Here is an 18,122-nt window from a genome sequence, read left to right on the forward strand (position 1 = left end):
CAGTCTTGAGGGATGCGGGATGACGCTTACGGAAGATCGGACTTCGGCACCTAGCAGCAAAGTCCACATCCTCGCCCTCAAACACTTGGGGCATCCTTTCTTAAGGTACTCCTGTGCTAGAGGGGCGTAGTTCTTCGCCAGGACCTTCTCGCCGAGACTGATTCGTTCCGTCTCCAAGGCGGCGTGATGGGGATTGATGCTGTTTCCTCCGCCACCGGTCAGTATCTGGTCACCTCGCGATATCTCCAAGTACAAGTTCCTCTGGGTTTAAGTAACAAAAACAACATTATTAGCGGATATCATACGTCAGTTTTTTATTAACGATCTAAGAAATGATAGAACTCCAAAGAATCAATGCTGCTAGATTTTACCGATAATAGGAAAAACCTTTCGTCATTACATCAATGAAAATTATTGAACAAAAACATTTATTTGAGTTTGATAATACATTTTTTTAATAACATCTTTATTAGATACGCTTAGTACAATCTTAACTATAAGCAAGACGCGTGCGAGGAGAAAATACATCAACATGTATTCCTCAATTATAAAATTATAATAACTTATAGCTATAGTTTACACTAAAGGTATACACTTTATATTAGTTCGTATGGTTTGGTTCGCTTCAATCTCCTGACACCCTGCGCGCTGTCCAGCAGTTGTATTGCTTCCACGTTAGTATGATTTAGTAATCTTCTTTCGTGTTTTAAGACAAAATCTTGAATAACTTCGCAAATCCCTTTGATTTCCAGGTCATCGTGCAATTCTTCGTTGGTTACGTAGCGATAAGCATTGGTAATCAATCGAAGAACCTTGTTTGACAGTGTTGGATGACTAGTTGTTTTAATTTTTAGTACAACCCCATATTTGCACCCCATAGGTCCAAATTAGCTTTATAATTGTCTTATAAATCAACCTCTTTGATTTTAGATCAAGTTGAGAGTATCTTCCGACTAACCAGTACAGTTGTTTTATTTTGGTTCTAATGTGTTTTGCTTTTTTTCTAACATGATGTTTCCAATTTAATCTACCGTCAAGATGGATTCCGAGGTATTTAGCTGATTCTGCTTGATTAATCGGGCATCCATTGAGTGATTTAATTAAGTTTTTGTCAATTCGCCGCAATTCAAAATTAACACGTGGACAGATTTGGAGCAATTAAGTTGAATTTTCCAATTTTTCGTCCATTTGTAGATTTTGTTGACTGCCACTTGTAGTTTTGCTACTGCCCTAGGCAGAGATATGTCATTTGCCATAATAATTGTGTCGTCACCAAAGGTTCCAAGTAGTGCTTCTTTTGTTGTTGGAATGTCAGCAGTGTAGAATAGATATACGAGAGGTCCTAAGACGCTACCTTGTAGAACTCCAGCCGAAATAGTTTTAATTGTCGAGAATGTCATTTCGCGCGATACTCTAAATTTTCTTCCGAATAAATATGACTCCAGCAATTGCCAATAGTTACGCGGTAACAATTTGCTGATCTTACAGATTGATACCAAATGCCAAACCCGATCAGAAGATTGTGAGACATTCAGGAATATTGCAGAGCAGTATTTCTTTTCCTCAAATGCTTTTTCAATAGCCGCAGTTACATTTAAACACGTTTAAATATTAGTTTCTCAAATAGTTTTGATATTGGAGGTAGCAGCGAAATAAGCCTGTAAGATTCGACTTGTTCTGCAGATTTCTCAGGTTTTTGAGCATAATTATTGGTACCACCTTAAAGCATTCCGGAACATGCTTCAGTCTAAAACAAGCATTAAATACATATATGAATATATGATGATTGCTTTTCGTGGCAGTTCTTTCAATAATCCAGGAGAAATGCCATCTATATCAGGGACCTTTTTATGATTGAGGTTATCAATTTCAGCGGTAACTTCCAATAGAGAAATTGGATTTAGATCTACATCGGGTTGATAAACAGGAGATGAGAATACATTGATATTGCTTATTTAGTTAATTATAAAACCAATTTGGACCTATGGCGTGTAAATATGGGATTGCATTAAAACATAAAACCAACTAGAAATACAACGCTGCGGAAACAAAGTTCTATGATTAATTATATATAATAATGTATTTTAATATTTTTTATTGCTATTTTTCGCTATAGCTACTTATTTCAAAACGTGCTTGGAAAAATATAAATGAGAAATATTCTATATTCACCAGACATTGTTCCTTTTTAGTATCTATTATTCTTACCGCATTATATGCTTAGAATTTTAATTCTTCAACAATGGGTTTAATTAAAATATTTACAACATAAACTGGAATAATAATAGGTGATGTAAAAAGAACCTTTATTTAAGGTACTTAGAATGATATGATTTAAGTCAGATATATGTCGTTTTATTCGATAACTTGTTGCCATTTTAAAAGTAATTTAATTAGGACTTTCTTCTTCCTCTTGAGGCGAATTTTTTACCAAGAAAATAGTTCGTCATAGACAGAAACAGTTCGACATCACTTGTTGCCTGGTCCAGACTATAAGGTGGATGCATAAGAACCTACAAACCAAGCTCCCGACGAGCTTCTGGGGAGTGGTTATCGATGTGCGTGGCCTGGTTTTGATGAAACACAATTCCTATTCTAGTAGCCAAAGTTGGCCCCTTCTGGGTGATTGGTTGCTTCACGTGACCCAATTATTCACTTTACGGATTCAAATTAGAGAAAAAGCTTATAATACATAATTCTTTGCCAATGCCAACAATAGGTTTAGTCACCATTCGCTTCAGAACTACTTTTGTAGCGATTTCCAAATAGAAATTTGGTCCATGATGTTTTTCTGGTTTAACTCATGTAGCACCCACACGCTAACTTCTTTTTGTATCCATTTATATTCAAACATTTTCGGTGACTTCAAACAGTTTACTTGCTCCTCCTCCTGGGCAATGAAGAAGTGCTTATATGACAGTGGAATTCGGCCATTTCCATTATTTTATCCATATTTGACATTGACATCTAATTTAATGGAACAAAATTAACGACACCAAAACTGCGCATGATTGATTGTTACAGTATCAAAACCGTAAATACTATTCATATTTTCAACCGTCTGGCTTGCATTTTCACCTTTTCAGTGTGAGTTTAAACAAAACTGAGCCAGCTAGTCCGAAACAGTCAAATAATCTTGTTTACTACCAAACGTAAACTTTCTTATGCCTTCTAGTGGTAGCCAATCAGACTTTTAGAGCATAAGATACAAATATTTAAGAAAATAACACATTTCTTTTTAACAGACTTAACATAATTTACAGACCTAACACCAAAAAACGAACTAATTTTAATATCGAACTAAAAAAGATATAGATAATTTATGATTCTTACCAGTTCTGATAAATTTTTGACTCTCAAAGGCAATTGAGCAAACTCCCACCGATGGTTCTCGCTGTAACAGTTGGAAATAGCTTAATCTTGATAAAGAGCTTCAACAATCGTGTAATACTTTTTGACCTTTTCGCGATTCGGTCCTTTTAGGTTTAACAGCACCTCCAGAAAGTCCTTTGGTGCGTACACGGGACGATATTTTTGAATATCTGCCTGATAAATTAAATATAAACAATTAAATAAGCCAATGATGAAAGATGTTTTCACTAAATTTAAATAAGTCTTCATGTGGTGCGCTGATTTCTAAAATAATAATTACAAAATCTCTTAATTTCTCACATTTTAATATTGAAAAAATTATATTTGATAACACTTTTGTTAAATTATTTTACTTAGATTAGAATTTCGTTGTATATCAAAGCCAAGCTGAACTAAAACTCAGAAGAATTGATGCGGCAACATTGCGACGTTTTGATGACTTAATGATCTATAATGACGTATATACAAAATAACTTTGAACAGACTATACATGTTTCATTGTTTCTTGCTCAACCAACTGATATAAAGAAAACTTTTACTATAGCTTTACAGAAAATTATACTATACATGGCTCATGGCTGGATGGTGTGGCGAGGTTTATCTACATTATTATCAGTCAATAAAAGGTATTTACAAAGTTTTCACATTTCATATATAAGTATGTAAATCAACAAAGTTATAAGTTGAAGTTACAAAGAAAATAGTTATGCACAGACTGTAAGAGGCAAACTAAAACTAAAAAACATGAACAAATATTTTGGACAAGAATTTTTGAAATGTGTTCAACCCTATTTCTAGACTTGACCCAAACCTTTAATAGAGTATGGCATGAGGGTCTCCAATATAAGTTGGCAGACCAATTACTTAGGCAGATGAGCTAGATCATCAAATTCTATATTTCCAATCATTATTTCGTAATAAGATACGGTAACGAATATTCAAATTTCATACCCATCTGTGCCGGTATACCCACAAGGTAGAGGTATATTGTATTGGCTCTATACTACGTGATATTCGTAAATATGAAGCAGTCACAATGGCCAGATTTGTTGATAATACAACACAACTCCCTACAAGTAAGAATTTTGAGACAGCTATCATAGAAAAAATAGAAATTTCACGGTATAGGCGACCTTGGGGAAATGTTTTGTTTAGTTCAATCAACGGTAGGGCTGCGATCGCAAATTGTTATTGGCCAGTTTAAATTCCTGGTGCCACCACTAACATAGAACGTGATTGGTCGATCAAATTGTGTGAGTTAGCATTTTCTATGGGCGTCCATTTTTAAATTTGTTGTTTGAAGGTTTTGGTTTTTGTTTAGATCAAAAAAATCTTCGTTTTACGTTGTGCATATTTTCTGTTTTACATTAATTATTATGGAGTAATAATATAAAAACTGACAATGCGTCAGTGTGGTAAAAGATGTAGTGTACCGGGGTAAAAATCTACTACGGAAATTAGACATCGTTTCCCAAAGAATTCGCTCCTTTCCAAAAATGGGTGACCAACAAAGTAAATAGTAGTAAGTTACCTGGATAAACCACAATGCAAATATATCAACGTCATGGTGACTGTCATGGGCATTTTAGTGAAAAGTTTAGAATTACCCTTCCTTCACGAACAAGTACTACGGTAAATGCATATCCAACATTGTTTTTGTCAGGTACATATAAAATTATCTCTCTACTACATGTCTATTTATATATTGTTTGTTTACAGAAAATCAAAACTTACTTATGAAGATGTTAGTAGTAATAAAATTCAATTAATCTACCTAGTTGTTCGAATGCAGTGTCAGAGTGATGTCTCTACATAAAGAAGTCTTACAAGAAGGTAATAATTAAGATAACTGGATAATTAGCAGTAATAAATACTACTTTTAATTGTAAAATATCCCGAAAATATTTGAAATACTTTACCTATTTAGAACAATCAGTGTTCAATAATTTTATAGTAGAGCTATTGTATATTTAAATTTCTGAAAAGAAATTTCTCAACATGCAATATTTGTCTACATTCTATATTACGTAGTTCTACAGATTAAATACTCTAAAATCTAAATATCTTTAAAAAACACATAATTTTTTAGTATTTCAACTGTCCAATCCATAATGATTTTCAAGACCAAATTTATTTATTATGAGGTGTGATTGTATTTTTGGTTCAATGAAGTTAATGCAATATCAACGGGGAAGGATTTAAAGTTTATATTCAATATATCAAGATAACTTAAAACTCTAATAGATCCCATAAAATTGATGGCGTTAAACAAATAAGAGAAGGCGTTATAGAAGATTTATAGATATTTTAATTTTGCCTAGAATAGAATTCATAATTTTTTTTTGCGTTTTATTTATATATGTTTATATTATTTACACTTATGTACATTTGTATAAGTTTTTAATTTAATAAATAAATTTTAAAAATTAAATTTGATTTTCAATTAAATACTTTGGCCAATAAATGTGACGTCACGAAGTAATCAGGCGAAATGGCAGACCAATCAAAGCAAAGTATTTTCCTTACAGGTTTCTACATAACTATTTTAAATTAACCAATCAAATTCATGTCAGCGCCGCCAATGATTGAACTACGCAAAACTTACTTAAATGCCACACTACTTACCATTGGAGTTGCCCACCCCTGACAGCTATAAATAAAGAGCAAAGAGCTGTCAATAATATTACTACCTGTCAGTTATAATTGGTTTTAGATTAAGTCCGTATGTCACAACACAGCACAAGCTAAATATTTGGACGATTAGAATGATACTGGACTACAAAATCAAGTGTAAAGAGCGTGTTAAAAAGAAACAATCAGAACCTCAAAAAAATGTGGTGGCTGCTTGAACGACACAATAAACTATTCTTATACAGGCAAATATTGAAGCCAGTGTGGACCTACAGTTTGCTATTATGAGGTTGCACAAATAAATATAATGTTAATATGAACCAAACTTGCCAAAACAAAGTTCTCCACATCATTGTTAAAGCCCCATGGTATATTAGAAATATTATATAATAAATATAATATATTATTCAAGGTTTGCAAAGAAAACATCAAGAAAGATTGAGTAATCACGAGAACATTGAAGTACTACTGCTGGATAACAGTGAACTTATGAGGAGGTTGAAGAGACAAAAACCCTTTGCAGTTAAATTATGCGTGAAAAGTGTGCCGTGTTTTAAAAATGTGTAGAATGCACCCGTGAAACTACATTCATCAAGTGTTAAGTTTAGATCTAAAATCTTAGAACTATATGAAGGAAAAAATATAATATATAGTCTATTTAAAATACCAGTCATCAAGATATTGATAATCATGATTAATGATTGATATTAACGTATTGCCTGCCGCAATTTGTAAATTTGTTTTAAAATCAGACAATATTTTCCTTCTCATTTTATTCTAGTTAAAGAGAGATGCAATGCTGCCTGATACGTTCGAACACGTAGCCGAATTACCCTACAAAATTCTCCTGGTTGTCAAACTTCTGAAAAATTCTTCAAAAAATGATTCATTATACTTACAGGTTTTAATCAGGCAATCGTTTTGTTGCTTTGCTTGTTTTAATAAATTTCAATTTGCTGCTTGTTATTATTCTGATCAAAAATACCGAAGGCATTTGATAGTCAGAGTCATGTACTTTTTTATTTATTTATTTGATATTTGCTGACTACAATGAGAATTTTATGGATTAACAATTACCATTCATAAGAAAGTCCACCAAATACTTTTAGAAACTTATGGTGATGCTCCCAGTCCCATATCCCATCTGTTGGACTGGTTTAGTTTGGTGATTATGGAGTCGATGACGGAAAAAAAACGACAGGGAGGTCCGAAATGAAACAAAATGGCTACGAATTGGCTGAAAATGTTAATTCATTGCTTGCCAGTCGAAAGAAGAATCGTTTTCTGTGGCGTATTATAACTGGTGATGAAAAGTATGTCTGTCTGATCTGAAAAGATCATTAAGATTAATCAAGAAATGTCTGGAGGTAATCAGATTAATGCAGCATGGCTTGGCTGGCACACGGTTTCGAAATATTAAAGAAAGAAAGTTACCAGGAAGATGAGAAAAACTTGTAGAAATGAAAAATGGAAAATATGTTGATAATTTAATATAATCGTAAGTAAGCATTTAGCGTTATTATTGTAAGTAGATTATAAAGTTAGAATCGGTATACAATTTTCAAGGTCGCGATTAGAACGGCAAAACCAGCCAGAGAAAGTATCAAAAAATAGCGACTGAAATAGTCGATAGTAAAAAGTTGTCGTGTCAAAAATAGCGATCGAAAGAAGTCGACTGAAACAGTCGATGATAAAAAACAGCCGAAACCAAAATAGCGACTGAAACAGTCGATAGTAAATAATTTTTTTAACAAAAAAATTGAACCGATTTCGTAAAATAAATAAGGAACTCACTAAAAAGTAAACAATAATCAGACTTTGATTTTTAACGCAAAGAAACGTTTTAAAATAAAATATTCACATAATAATAATAGTAATAACTAGATGAAAACAAACAAAAAACTTATTTAACCTATCTACTATACTTATTTTATATTCTTCTATTACTGTCTTATATTATTATTATATTACTATAGAAAAAATAGGAATAAAGAAATAATGATTGAAAATAAAGGACGTTTGTGGCCCTGGGGTCCGCTACGTAGTCTAGGTGATTTGACAAATGTTCCAATTAAACTAGAACAAGAAAAATTTCTCCCTTGTGGGAATCGAATCCGGAACCTCCGAGTGCAAGCTCAACGTTCAAACCATCACACCATAGAAACAGTTGATTACAATGTTTCTACGACGTCTCATATGATATGGTTAGTGTGGTTTAGATAAAAAATATATGAAAACATTGTACGTGCCTTTGAAATTGAGGTTATTCTTGGAGTTCCCCCCTTCCCCCATCAGATTCCAACTTGGTCCCAATGGGACCACCTCGGAAGTGCACTCTTTCGAATAAAAAAAGAATTTTGAAAATCGGTCCATAAATGACGGAGAAATCGACGAATGTACATTAAAAAAAATACAGCCGAACATAGAACCTCCTCCTTTTTTGAAGTTCGTTAAAAATAGTCGGTTACTAAACAGTCGATAGTTCCCAACGCTACTAAAAATTGTAAGAAAAGCAACGATTTTTTGAATTTGTACCTATAAAATGAGAGATATACAATCGATATTATATTTTGAGAGAAATGTGGATGATACAAAAATGATATCAAGTTCGATTTCAACATTCAAAAGTATATAATAGTTTTTATAAATATTTTTATGATCAGTGTAGTTCATTGGCAAAAATTATATGGCGTTACCTCGTAGTTACTCAGCTCGTTCCATTTGTTGGTGAGCTCTTCCTTCTCGTTGTTACTCCTCGTCTTGGCCAGGCTGATGCCCAACTCGCTGCACATGGAGTTCAGCGATTTGTGTATCCTCTTATCCCAGTGGATCTGGGCCTTGCGGAAGAAAGAATCGTACGGCGTGGTCTCTTTCCGTTTGGTCTTCACCCAACGATAAATACTGTTCTTAAGTTCAGCCTCCAGACCGTGTTCCTGCATCGTCTTCAGGAGGGTCATCTTGAAATCGTCGATCTTCACATTGGGAGTCGATACCAGTTTCTAAACAATCCGGATAATTTGAACGGAAATTTGAAAGGTGCGATACGGTGACATTTGTGACTTTTTCTAGATGATCGGCGTAATTGTTGGGCAGATAGTTACCTGTACGTCTTCGAAGAGCATCTTGTATTGGGCGGAGGATCTTAGATCTTCGCATATTTTCACCGTCATATGGTGGATGCTCTGATCTTTGAGCTCCGTCATGTTTTCCCGGGTTTCGGCGACTAACCTCGATATCGATTAAACAGAATACGTCGTTACGATTTCCAAGAGACGTCCTAAAACACGAATGTATGTGTCATTGATTTATTATGTTATTTTTTCATTTTTTCTTTGATTTGTTTAATGAAACCCTTAACATATAATGGTATGTATGTTAACGAAAAAGAAATATTGAGGAAATGGAAATAAATGAACTATTTTTAGTTATTTTTTTAATATAGCATCCTTTTTAGGTACGCTTATTATATTCCTGAGTATAAATCAACATATTTACTCATTTTTATAATCAAGCACATTTGCGCATATCTCAGCATCCATCTCCATGGTAGTCCAAGTACCATTAGAAACTTCTCATTAGATAAAAACCAGAGCAAATCAAATTCAAAATTAAAGAAATGTACAGATTAGTCGCCAGATATTTCCTACTTGATCTAAAATCAAATAGATTTGGAGGTTTTGGTCAAAAATTGGCTTCAGTCAGTCAATTATAAATTATATTTGGGCTTATGCGAGTGTTACTTTTAACTTCAGTTTATGTAGTTTAATTTCATTTTAATTTGGGAAACAGATGCCGATACTTGTTTAAACTTAATCTAAAGTTAATAGTACCTATAGTGTAATTTCCAGTAGCTGTGTTGTAGTAATGTAGACACACTGTTGTTATTTAGCAACCGTTTTGTATACTTTAAGGTGATATGTTGAATAATTTTGTAAATAAAAAAAATATAAAAGTGTCAAATATCTAAGCTTGATTATTTTTTAATTTTTAGTTAGTTTGTTATTTATTTTTTGAAGTCGGTTCAATTTTGTTGTTAAAAATATTCTACTTTTTATTCAGTAAATTACCCAGTTAATTATTATAAAAGATAGATCAAGTAAAGGTGCAGCCCGTATGAGGAATAGAAAAACAATGATTGAAAATAAGCGGCGCTTCAGGCCCCGGGATCTGCTATCTAGCCTAGGCGATTTGAAACAGGTTCTAACCTAGCAACAACAAAAACTCATCGTCCCCGCCGGGAATCGAACCCGCGACCTCCGTTTGGAAAGTAAACACTTTAACCGTTACACCGTAGAAGCAGTTGTCTACAATATTTCTACGTGGTCTTATATGCTATGGTTAAGCACTAACTAAAATGCAAACTGAATAACTATTGCACTGCCCGACTTCCGATTTTCCGTCACATCAGCTCAGCAATAACATTATACCCAAATATCTAATTTAGATAAAAAATATGTGAAAACTTTGTACGTGTCTTTGTAATTTGAGCGTTTCCCCCCATTTTCCCCCCTCACTCCTAATAGATCCTGACTTGGATCTAATGGAACCACCTCGAAAATGCATTCTTTCGAATAAAAATTTTCTATTCCCAAAAGAGATTTTAACTCTTAGCTATAAATTATTGTAGCTGTATAATTAACTCGTAGTTTTTAGATATGCTATAATGTTAAAATAAATTATATTTCATACTATTTGTGTTCAACTATTTTATTTAGATTAGAATTTTCTTGTGTGCTAAAGCCAAACTGAACTAAAACTCAGAGTTAATTCGGCAACATTGCAATATTTCGACGTCACAAATATCCATGATGCATTACTAAAAAAACTTTGAATAGATTATCTCCTAATGTAAAATGTAAGAATTTGGCTTCCGACTCAAAATTGCCTGTCGGCATTTTGCGGTACAACGCTGCCAGATTTTGATTTTAAAAATTACGCATCCGTAGTTGATTTACGCACTACAAGAACGAGAAATGCCTGCTTGGTTGACGCAGTGGTAAAGGCGACAGGACGGTCTTCCTACTGTTGCGATAGTCGCGGGTTCGAATCCTGCTGGGGCATGTGGTCGGAAATTTATGTTTGTGATTGTTTAAAATTTGTGGTTGTCCTTAGACAAGAGTGCAAAATCCGACAAGGAAAATGATCCCAGTCACGCCAGTAACCAGGCTGGGTAAGACCGGGTGTCTTCTGGGTTGATTTCTAAGTTAGTCACTTGCCAGCCGGTAGGCTTCATGCCGAGGACCGTTGTTCGGAGCACATGTTAAACTGTAGGTCCAGTCCAGATAAACCCTTATTGGTGAAAGGACATTATAAAATATACAAAAAAATCAAGAAATAATCTACCGTATAAGAGTTTTATTGATATATTTTGTATTTGTGTATGTAGTGATAGTTTACTCCAGTAATAATATTTTTTCCATTCCGTTTCATTATAAATGTCTAGAAAGTTTTGTATATCCGCATTGCTATATAATTTTGGTGCCTTCGTAATGGGTCCCATTGTTTGACCCTCAAGTGGTTTCTAGTGATACGCATCTGCGTATCACTAGAAACTTGATATCTATCAACAGTCTCTGTCAGCGAGACGATTACCATCTGTTATATATTAAAAGCTTTGATTATGACCACAAAAACTCAAGAGGATCCCAGGCCGCGCCATCTATGGTCGCGGTTTCGATGTTGGGGTTTCGTATTCTTTTGTATTCTATTTTATGTTGCACAACACTTGCGCTTCTACTGCATGAAGGAAAGTAAAGTAATATTTCTAAACGAATTACTAACGTTATTTTTAAAATTAAAATAATTCGAATGTTAACAAGTTTAACATCTAATAGTCTTATTATATACAGTCTATTCAAGATTTATTTGCATATGCGTCATCAAGATGTTTAATGTATTGCCTGCCGGAATTTGTAAATTCTTTTTAGAATCAGACAATATTTTCCTTCTTATTTTATTCTAGTTAAAAAGAGACACAATGCTATCTGATTAGTTCGAACATGTAGACGAACGAGCCTGTCAAAGTCGTCAGGTTGTCAGGCATATGCAAAAGCCTTGAAAGCAATAGTGATAAGAGGTTATAACTCTAACTATAAACTATTGTGGCTGTATAATTAACTGTAGTTTTTAGATGTACTATAATGTTAAAATATATGATAACTATATTTGATAACATTTTTGTTCAATTATTTTATTTAGATTAGAAGTTTGTTGTATGTCAAAGCCAAACTGAACTAAAACTCAGAGTTGATGTGGCAACATTGAGACGTTTTGACGTTACAAATTTACATGACGCATATACAAATAAACTTTGAATATACTATAGGTATTTACTATTTCAGCATTCAATACATTGGTACTGCTATAGGTATTACTATTTCATCCATATAAAAGGGCATTCTAGTGTAGAAACTTGAAATAATCGTTTTTTTTTCATATTTCCAAAACTTAACCCTTTTAGAAGCTTGAGATATATCGAGGAATGCAACGAAACAATATTTTTTTCGTTCAAGTTTTTATTTATTTGATTGATCAATCTGTGAACTTCTTCTAATGTTCTGTGTTTGTTACGGCAACCAAATTGATACTCTGGAATAATATATCGTTCTCGAAAACTTTGGATAGTACAGGTAATAGGCTTATAGAACGATAGGAGGAAACTCTTTTGACTGTTTCGCTGATTTGAGAGTAATAATGATTTGGGTCACTTTCCAAGTGTTAGGGAAATAGTTTGGACGTAATATGGTATCATAAATAAATGTTATTAACTTGAGCTCTTTTCCGCCAGTTTTTATAAAATTCTTCCAGTTATTAGATCAAATCTTGTAAATTTTTTGTTCATACATTCTTCTATCGTATTAAAGTTGTATTATTATCGTATTAAGAAATTTTCTTTTAGCAAATTCGGAAAAACGAGAAATCTGACGATTCCATAGTAAAGTTTAACATTTTTGACGATATACGTACTCAGAACATTTTGTCGCACGGACGCTATTTGTTTATTTTATATTTAGTTGAAAGTTTCGTCTCGGAAAAAAATGGAACTGAATCGTGAACATTTTCGTGCGATGATTTTTTACGATTTTCAACGTGGATTATCACAACAAGAGTACATCAATCAACTTAATTTGACTTTCGGCGAAGAAAATATCAACACTGTGTGCGAAATGACTAAGCAATCATGCCGTCGATCGTTATGTCACCTATTGTGAAATTGAGGCATCCTTAAGCAATAGTTCCACCAGCATATATGCGATTTTACATGAACACTTAGCTATGCGAAAGTTATGTTCGCGTTGGATCCCACACACCTTGACAATCGCTTAAAAAAAGGCTCGTGTCGATTGGTGGAAAGAAATTCTTAAGAAATTCAATCGCGGTGCTTCGAAAGACGTTTATAAAATCGTGATAGGTGAGTGTCATAATGAACCAAATCCAACAAAAGTTGTTCGCTTACGCAACACTTCAAAGAAAATGATGGCCTATTTCTTCAGGAAAACTGGTCATATTGCAACAGTGCCTCTAGAGGATCGTAGAACATTAAATTCTGATTGGTACACAACCATTTTTTGCCAGAAATCTTCGGTGAAATAAGGAAAACAAACAAGAGACGCCGGAATGTTCTTCATCATGACAATGCGAGCTCTCGCACATCGGCTCAAACAAGAGACTTTTTGAACACTCAAAACATCGAATTGGTGGGTCATCCGCCGTACAGGTCTGATTTGGCACCCAATGACTTCTTTTTGTTCCCATTCGTGAAGAATAAACAGCGTGGTCAACGATTTTCGCAACACTTCAAAGAAAATGATGGCCTATTTCTTCAGGAAAACTGGTCATATTGCAACAGTGCCTCTAGAGGATCGTAGAACATTAAATTCTGATTGGTACACAACCATTTTTTGCCAGAAATCTTCGGTGAAATAAGGAAAACAAACAAGAGACGCCGGAATGTTCTTCATCATGACAATGCGAGCTCTCGCACATCGGCTCAAACAAGAGACTTTTTGAACACTCAAAACATCGAATTGGTGGGTCATCCGCCGTACAGGTCTGATTTGGCACCCAATGACTTCTTTTTGTTCCCATTCGTGAAGAATAAACAGCGTGGTCAACGATTTTCGTCGCCCAAAGAATCTATTGGAGCGTTCAAAAATCATGTTTTGAAGATACCTCATTTTGAATGGAATAAATGCTTTGAAAATGTTTAAGCGTATGCAGAAATGTATCGATAATTGTGGCAAGTACTTCAAAAAAGGAGTAGGTTTTATGTTCGACTTTCTATATTATAGTAATGTATGTTCACCGATTTCTTCGTCAATTATGGACTGATTTTCAAAATTCTTATTTTATTCGAAATAGTGCACTTCCGAGGTCGAGATGTGAAGTCACATAGGGAAGTTTTCAAATATTTTTTATCTAAAATAATCAGTCGTTCAGTGCAAAAACCATTGTTTGCCTTTTAAGCACAAACCATATTACATGAGAAATCGTAGAAACATTAGAGGCAACTGTTTTTACGGTTTTGTTGTTGTTTGGTTAGAACATTTTTCAAATCTCTTAGGCCAGCAGGCGGGCCCTGAGGTCTGAAGCGTTCTTTATTTTCAATTATTGTTTCTATATTCCTATTTTTTCTCATACTGGCTGGACATTTACTTGGCCTACCCATTGTAATACTTGATAAATTAACTGCGTAATTTCTTGAACAAATATCTAACGCTAAAAAGAGAAAAATAAAATATATTTAACAAAAAATTGAACCGACTTCAAAAAATAAATAAGGAACTCACTAAAAGGTAAAAAATAATCAAACTTAGGTTTTTAACAAAAAAAAACGCTTTAACATAGAATATGTACATAATATCGTTGTAAAAACTAAATAAAAATAAACAGAAACCTTATTTAACCGTACACTACACGTATTCTATATTCTGCTATATACACACAATTTAGCTTAATACCTACTCAGACCTATTTATCTATTTACAATATTAGTTTAACTACTACCAATTGATCACTTTGAAGTCGGTACCGAGACCAAACAATATAAAAATGAAATAACTTTGTGACATATACACAAATTAAATTTCGAAACAAAGTTTGATGATGTTGATGTTTGAATTTCGGATTCATTGAACTCCAGTAGCAATAGTTCTGAATATATACGACTCTATTATAATGAATACGAGCTTCATCTGAAAACTACATATCGATAAACTTTGAAAATGCTCAATTCCCTGAGGCACACATACATGTACGTATAAACATAACAGCTCATTTGAAAATTCCCCGGCCTACCATAGTAAAACACATTCTTTGGCAAAATTAGTTTTTTTTATTCAACATAATTCCCTTCAAGGGTGATACACTGATTATAGCGACCCTCCAACTTTTCGATACCATTTTTGTAGTACGATTTTTGTCCTTTGCTTCAAAATAGGCCTTAGTTTCGTCGATCACCTCTTCATTCGACGAAAATTTCTTTGAAAAAAGCCCAATTCATGGATTTTTGACACGGTGCCTTGTCTTGGTGAAGCAGCACTTTCTTTTTTTTCAAATGCGGCCGTTCTTCGGCGATTTCGTCCTTCAAACGGTCCAATACCGCTATGTAATAGTCGCTGTTGATGGTCCTTCCTTTTTCAAGATAGTCAATGAAAATTATTCCATGCGCATCCCAAAATACAGACGCCATAACCTTACCAGCCGATTGTTGCGTTTTCCCACGCTTTGGAGCGGGTTCATCGTGTGCAGTCCACTCAGATGACTGTCGATTGGACTTCGGAGTGAAATGATGGAGCCATGTTTCATCCATTGTCACATATCGACGCAAAAACTTGAGTTTATTACGCTTGATCATCTTAAAACACTACTTCGAATCATCAACTCGTCGTTGTTTTTTTAAATAAGCTTTTAACCACTCGCGAAATTCCTTTTTATCCATTTTTTTTCACAATAACAAAAGTTGCTTCACTCAAAATGCTATAATTCAAAAACTAATGATCCGACAGCGGTCAAATTTAAACACGCATCTTTTGAGGATTAGTGCTAACTAAAAACATATGGATTTATAGCGACCTTGGGGCTTGTCGAATTTTACATCGTGGAATAGCGGTCAACATAGTACCCAGAAATATAATCCCAGATGTTGAACACGGGCGGGGTGCCAGCAGCGACAACTAGAACACGATAACGAATAGCTGGCAACCCCAAGGGTATTTCGATCATTCAATAACCGACCATCGTTTGGTTTAGACATGCCACCATCGACTGCCCAAGCCTCGTCTACAGATAACACCGCTGCCATCCGTTTTATCTGTTTTGTATTTTCTACATTTTTTATATAGCCAATAAATAACGGTCACATAATGTAAACACCACTGTTTCATTTCGTTTTTCAAGGTAGTCAACGAAAATTATTCCATGCGCATCCCAAAATATATTCACCGAACCATATATAGATTTAGTTCGAGTAGCGCCATCTATTTGTCAGGCCGGGGACTTTTAAATTGACCTGTTTTACGGCGTTCAGTTATGGGGCACAGCAAGGAACAACAATATCGAAATATTGGAAAGGTTTCAGAGCAAGGCTTTGAGGAACATGCTCAATATTCCTCAAAGCATGAGTAACAAGTATATGTAAGAACTGAGGATAGGCGCTTGGTAAAATGATAGAAACTAACGGGATTATTTATGGTTTATTCGAATGATTGACAATTTACAGTTGACGACACAGCCACTCGAAGGAGCCCGGGGAAGAGACCGTCGAGTATCCGTGTCGGGGTTGGGTACTTGAAGGCCGGAACTTGGATGTTTGTTGAAAACCCCTATCGAAAAAAAAAACAATAGGAGAAAGAGAAAACAACAGAGAGTAAAATCGCTAGGACTTCACACGCAGCCATTTTCATTATATTTCAAAATCGACCCGCCCTTGTTGAAAAAATATTCTACAAAAAGGATAGAAGCAAGCAGAGAGTGGAGTCCTTAATACCTCCATGCCGCTATGTTCATTATATTTCAACATTAACTCGTTCTTGTTGAAAAACTCCATAAAAAAAAACGATAAAAATAAAACAGAACAACAGACATTAAAAGTCCCTAATATCTCACGGACAGTTATTTTCATTATATTTCAACATTAACCCGTCCTTGTTGAAAACCCCTATCGAAAAAAGAATAGAAGAAAGACAGAACAACAGAGAGTAAAGCCACTAGAAGTAGAAATAAATTACAAACATGATTATAAGATCAATAGATACAAGCAAAAGAAAAAAGAAGACCGATATCGATTAAAACATAATTTATTATAAATTGGAGAGGATGAAGTAATAAAGAAAATCAAAGTTTAGGTTTGAGTAGGGCTACCCCTTTTGAGAGTAAGTGAATCAGAATTGCTGAGGGCCCTTACAGTCGCCTCTGGCGATGCCCCTTCATTATGTTGGACTGACTGACGGTACAACAACAATTTTACCAATTTCCTCCCTTGTTTAACAAGAATTCTCAATCTACATTTTGTAGTAACTCAACTATATTCTCATATCTGTTAAAACAATTGTTAAAAGTTGTTCATCAAGTTTATGTGTTGAACACTCTCACATCTTGGTTCGGTTTATTATAATAAAGTGTCGAAATCCCAGAGCTAACACAAAAACAATCTCATAACTCACACAGTGTAACCCCCATGGGGTATCAAAAATATATTTTAAAAAAATTATACTGGAAAAGATCGTTGACCTTGAACAAGAATGTGGTATGCTCAGATACTTATAGATATTCAGAGGGCACCCTTAGCAGAATGCAATAGGACGTACGTCTGAGCTAGATTATACTGCCCTTAGTTCGTTAAAGTACCGTTAGTTCTTATTCGACATTTTTAATGAACATTTTATATCATACCGGAAATTCATTTCATATTATCACTAGTGTAAATGCTTTATGTACAAACAACAATAGGTAATTATCGTAAAAAAATATAATAAACGATTTTTATAACCTATAAGGTATTTGTAAAATGCGCCATCTGGCGATATTTCACGATAAGTGGAGACGCGACCCTGTTAATCTCAGACGTACGGTCTCCATTGACATTTCACTAAAAACAGAGACAAGCCGATAAGTAGCTA

The 18,122-nt window shown here is 34.3% G+C and overlaps 1 protein-coding gene across 1 annotated transcript in view; it reads right to left on the reverse strand.

Annotated features, from left to right (window-relative positions):
* The window catches only part of LOC143191443 (TBC1 domain family member 19), a 29,150-nt gene that overhangs the window by 6,797 nt on the left and 4,231 nt on the right, over nt 1–18,122 (reverse strand). The window contains exons 2-6 of the mRNA XM_076396507.1: nt 9,105–9,280; nt 8,700–9,002; nt 3,452–3,546; nt 3,334–3,394; nt 31–261 (exon numbers count right to left, since the gene is read on the reverse strand). Of these exons, the coding sequence (XP_076252622.1) occupies nt 31–261; nt 3,334–3,394; nt 3,452–3,546; nt 8,700–9,002; nt 9,105–9,206 (792 nt within the window). The 5' untranslated portion in view covers nt 9,207–9,280. The remainder of the gene's footprint in view (nt 1–30; nt 262–3,333; nt 3,395–3,451; nt 3,547–8,699; nt 9,003–9,104; nt 9,281–18,122) is intronic.

The sequence above is a fragment of the Rhynchophorus ferrugineus genome, unplaced genomic scaffold (genome assembly GCF_030347505.1).
Source record: "Rhynchophorus ferrugineus isolate W39M unplaced genomic scaffold, kcgeb_rfMv2 rfM2, whole genome shotgun sequence".
In the NCBI taxonomy this organism is placed as follows: domain Eukaryota; kingdom Metazoa; phylum Arthropoda; class Insecta; order Coleoptera; family Curculionidae; genus Rhynchophorus; species Rhynchophorus ferrugineus.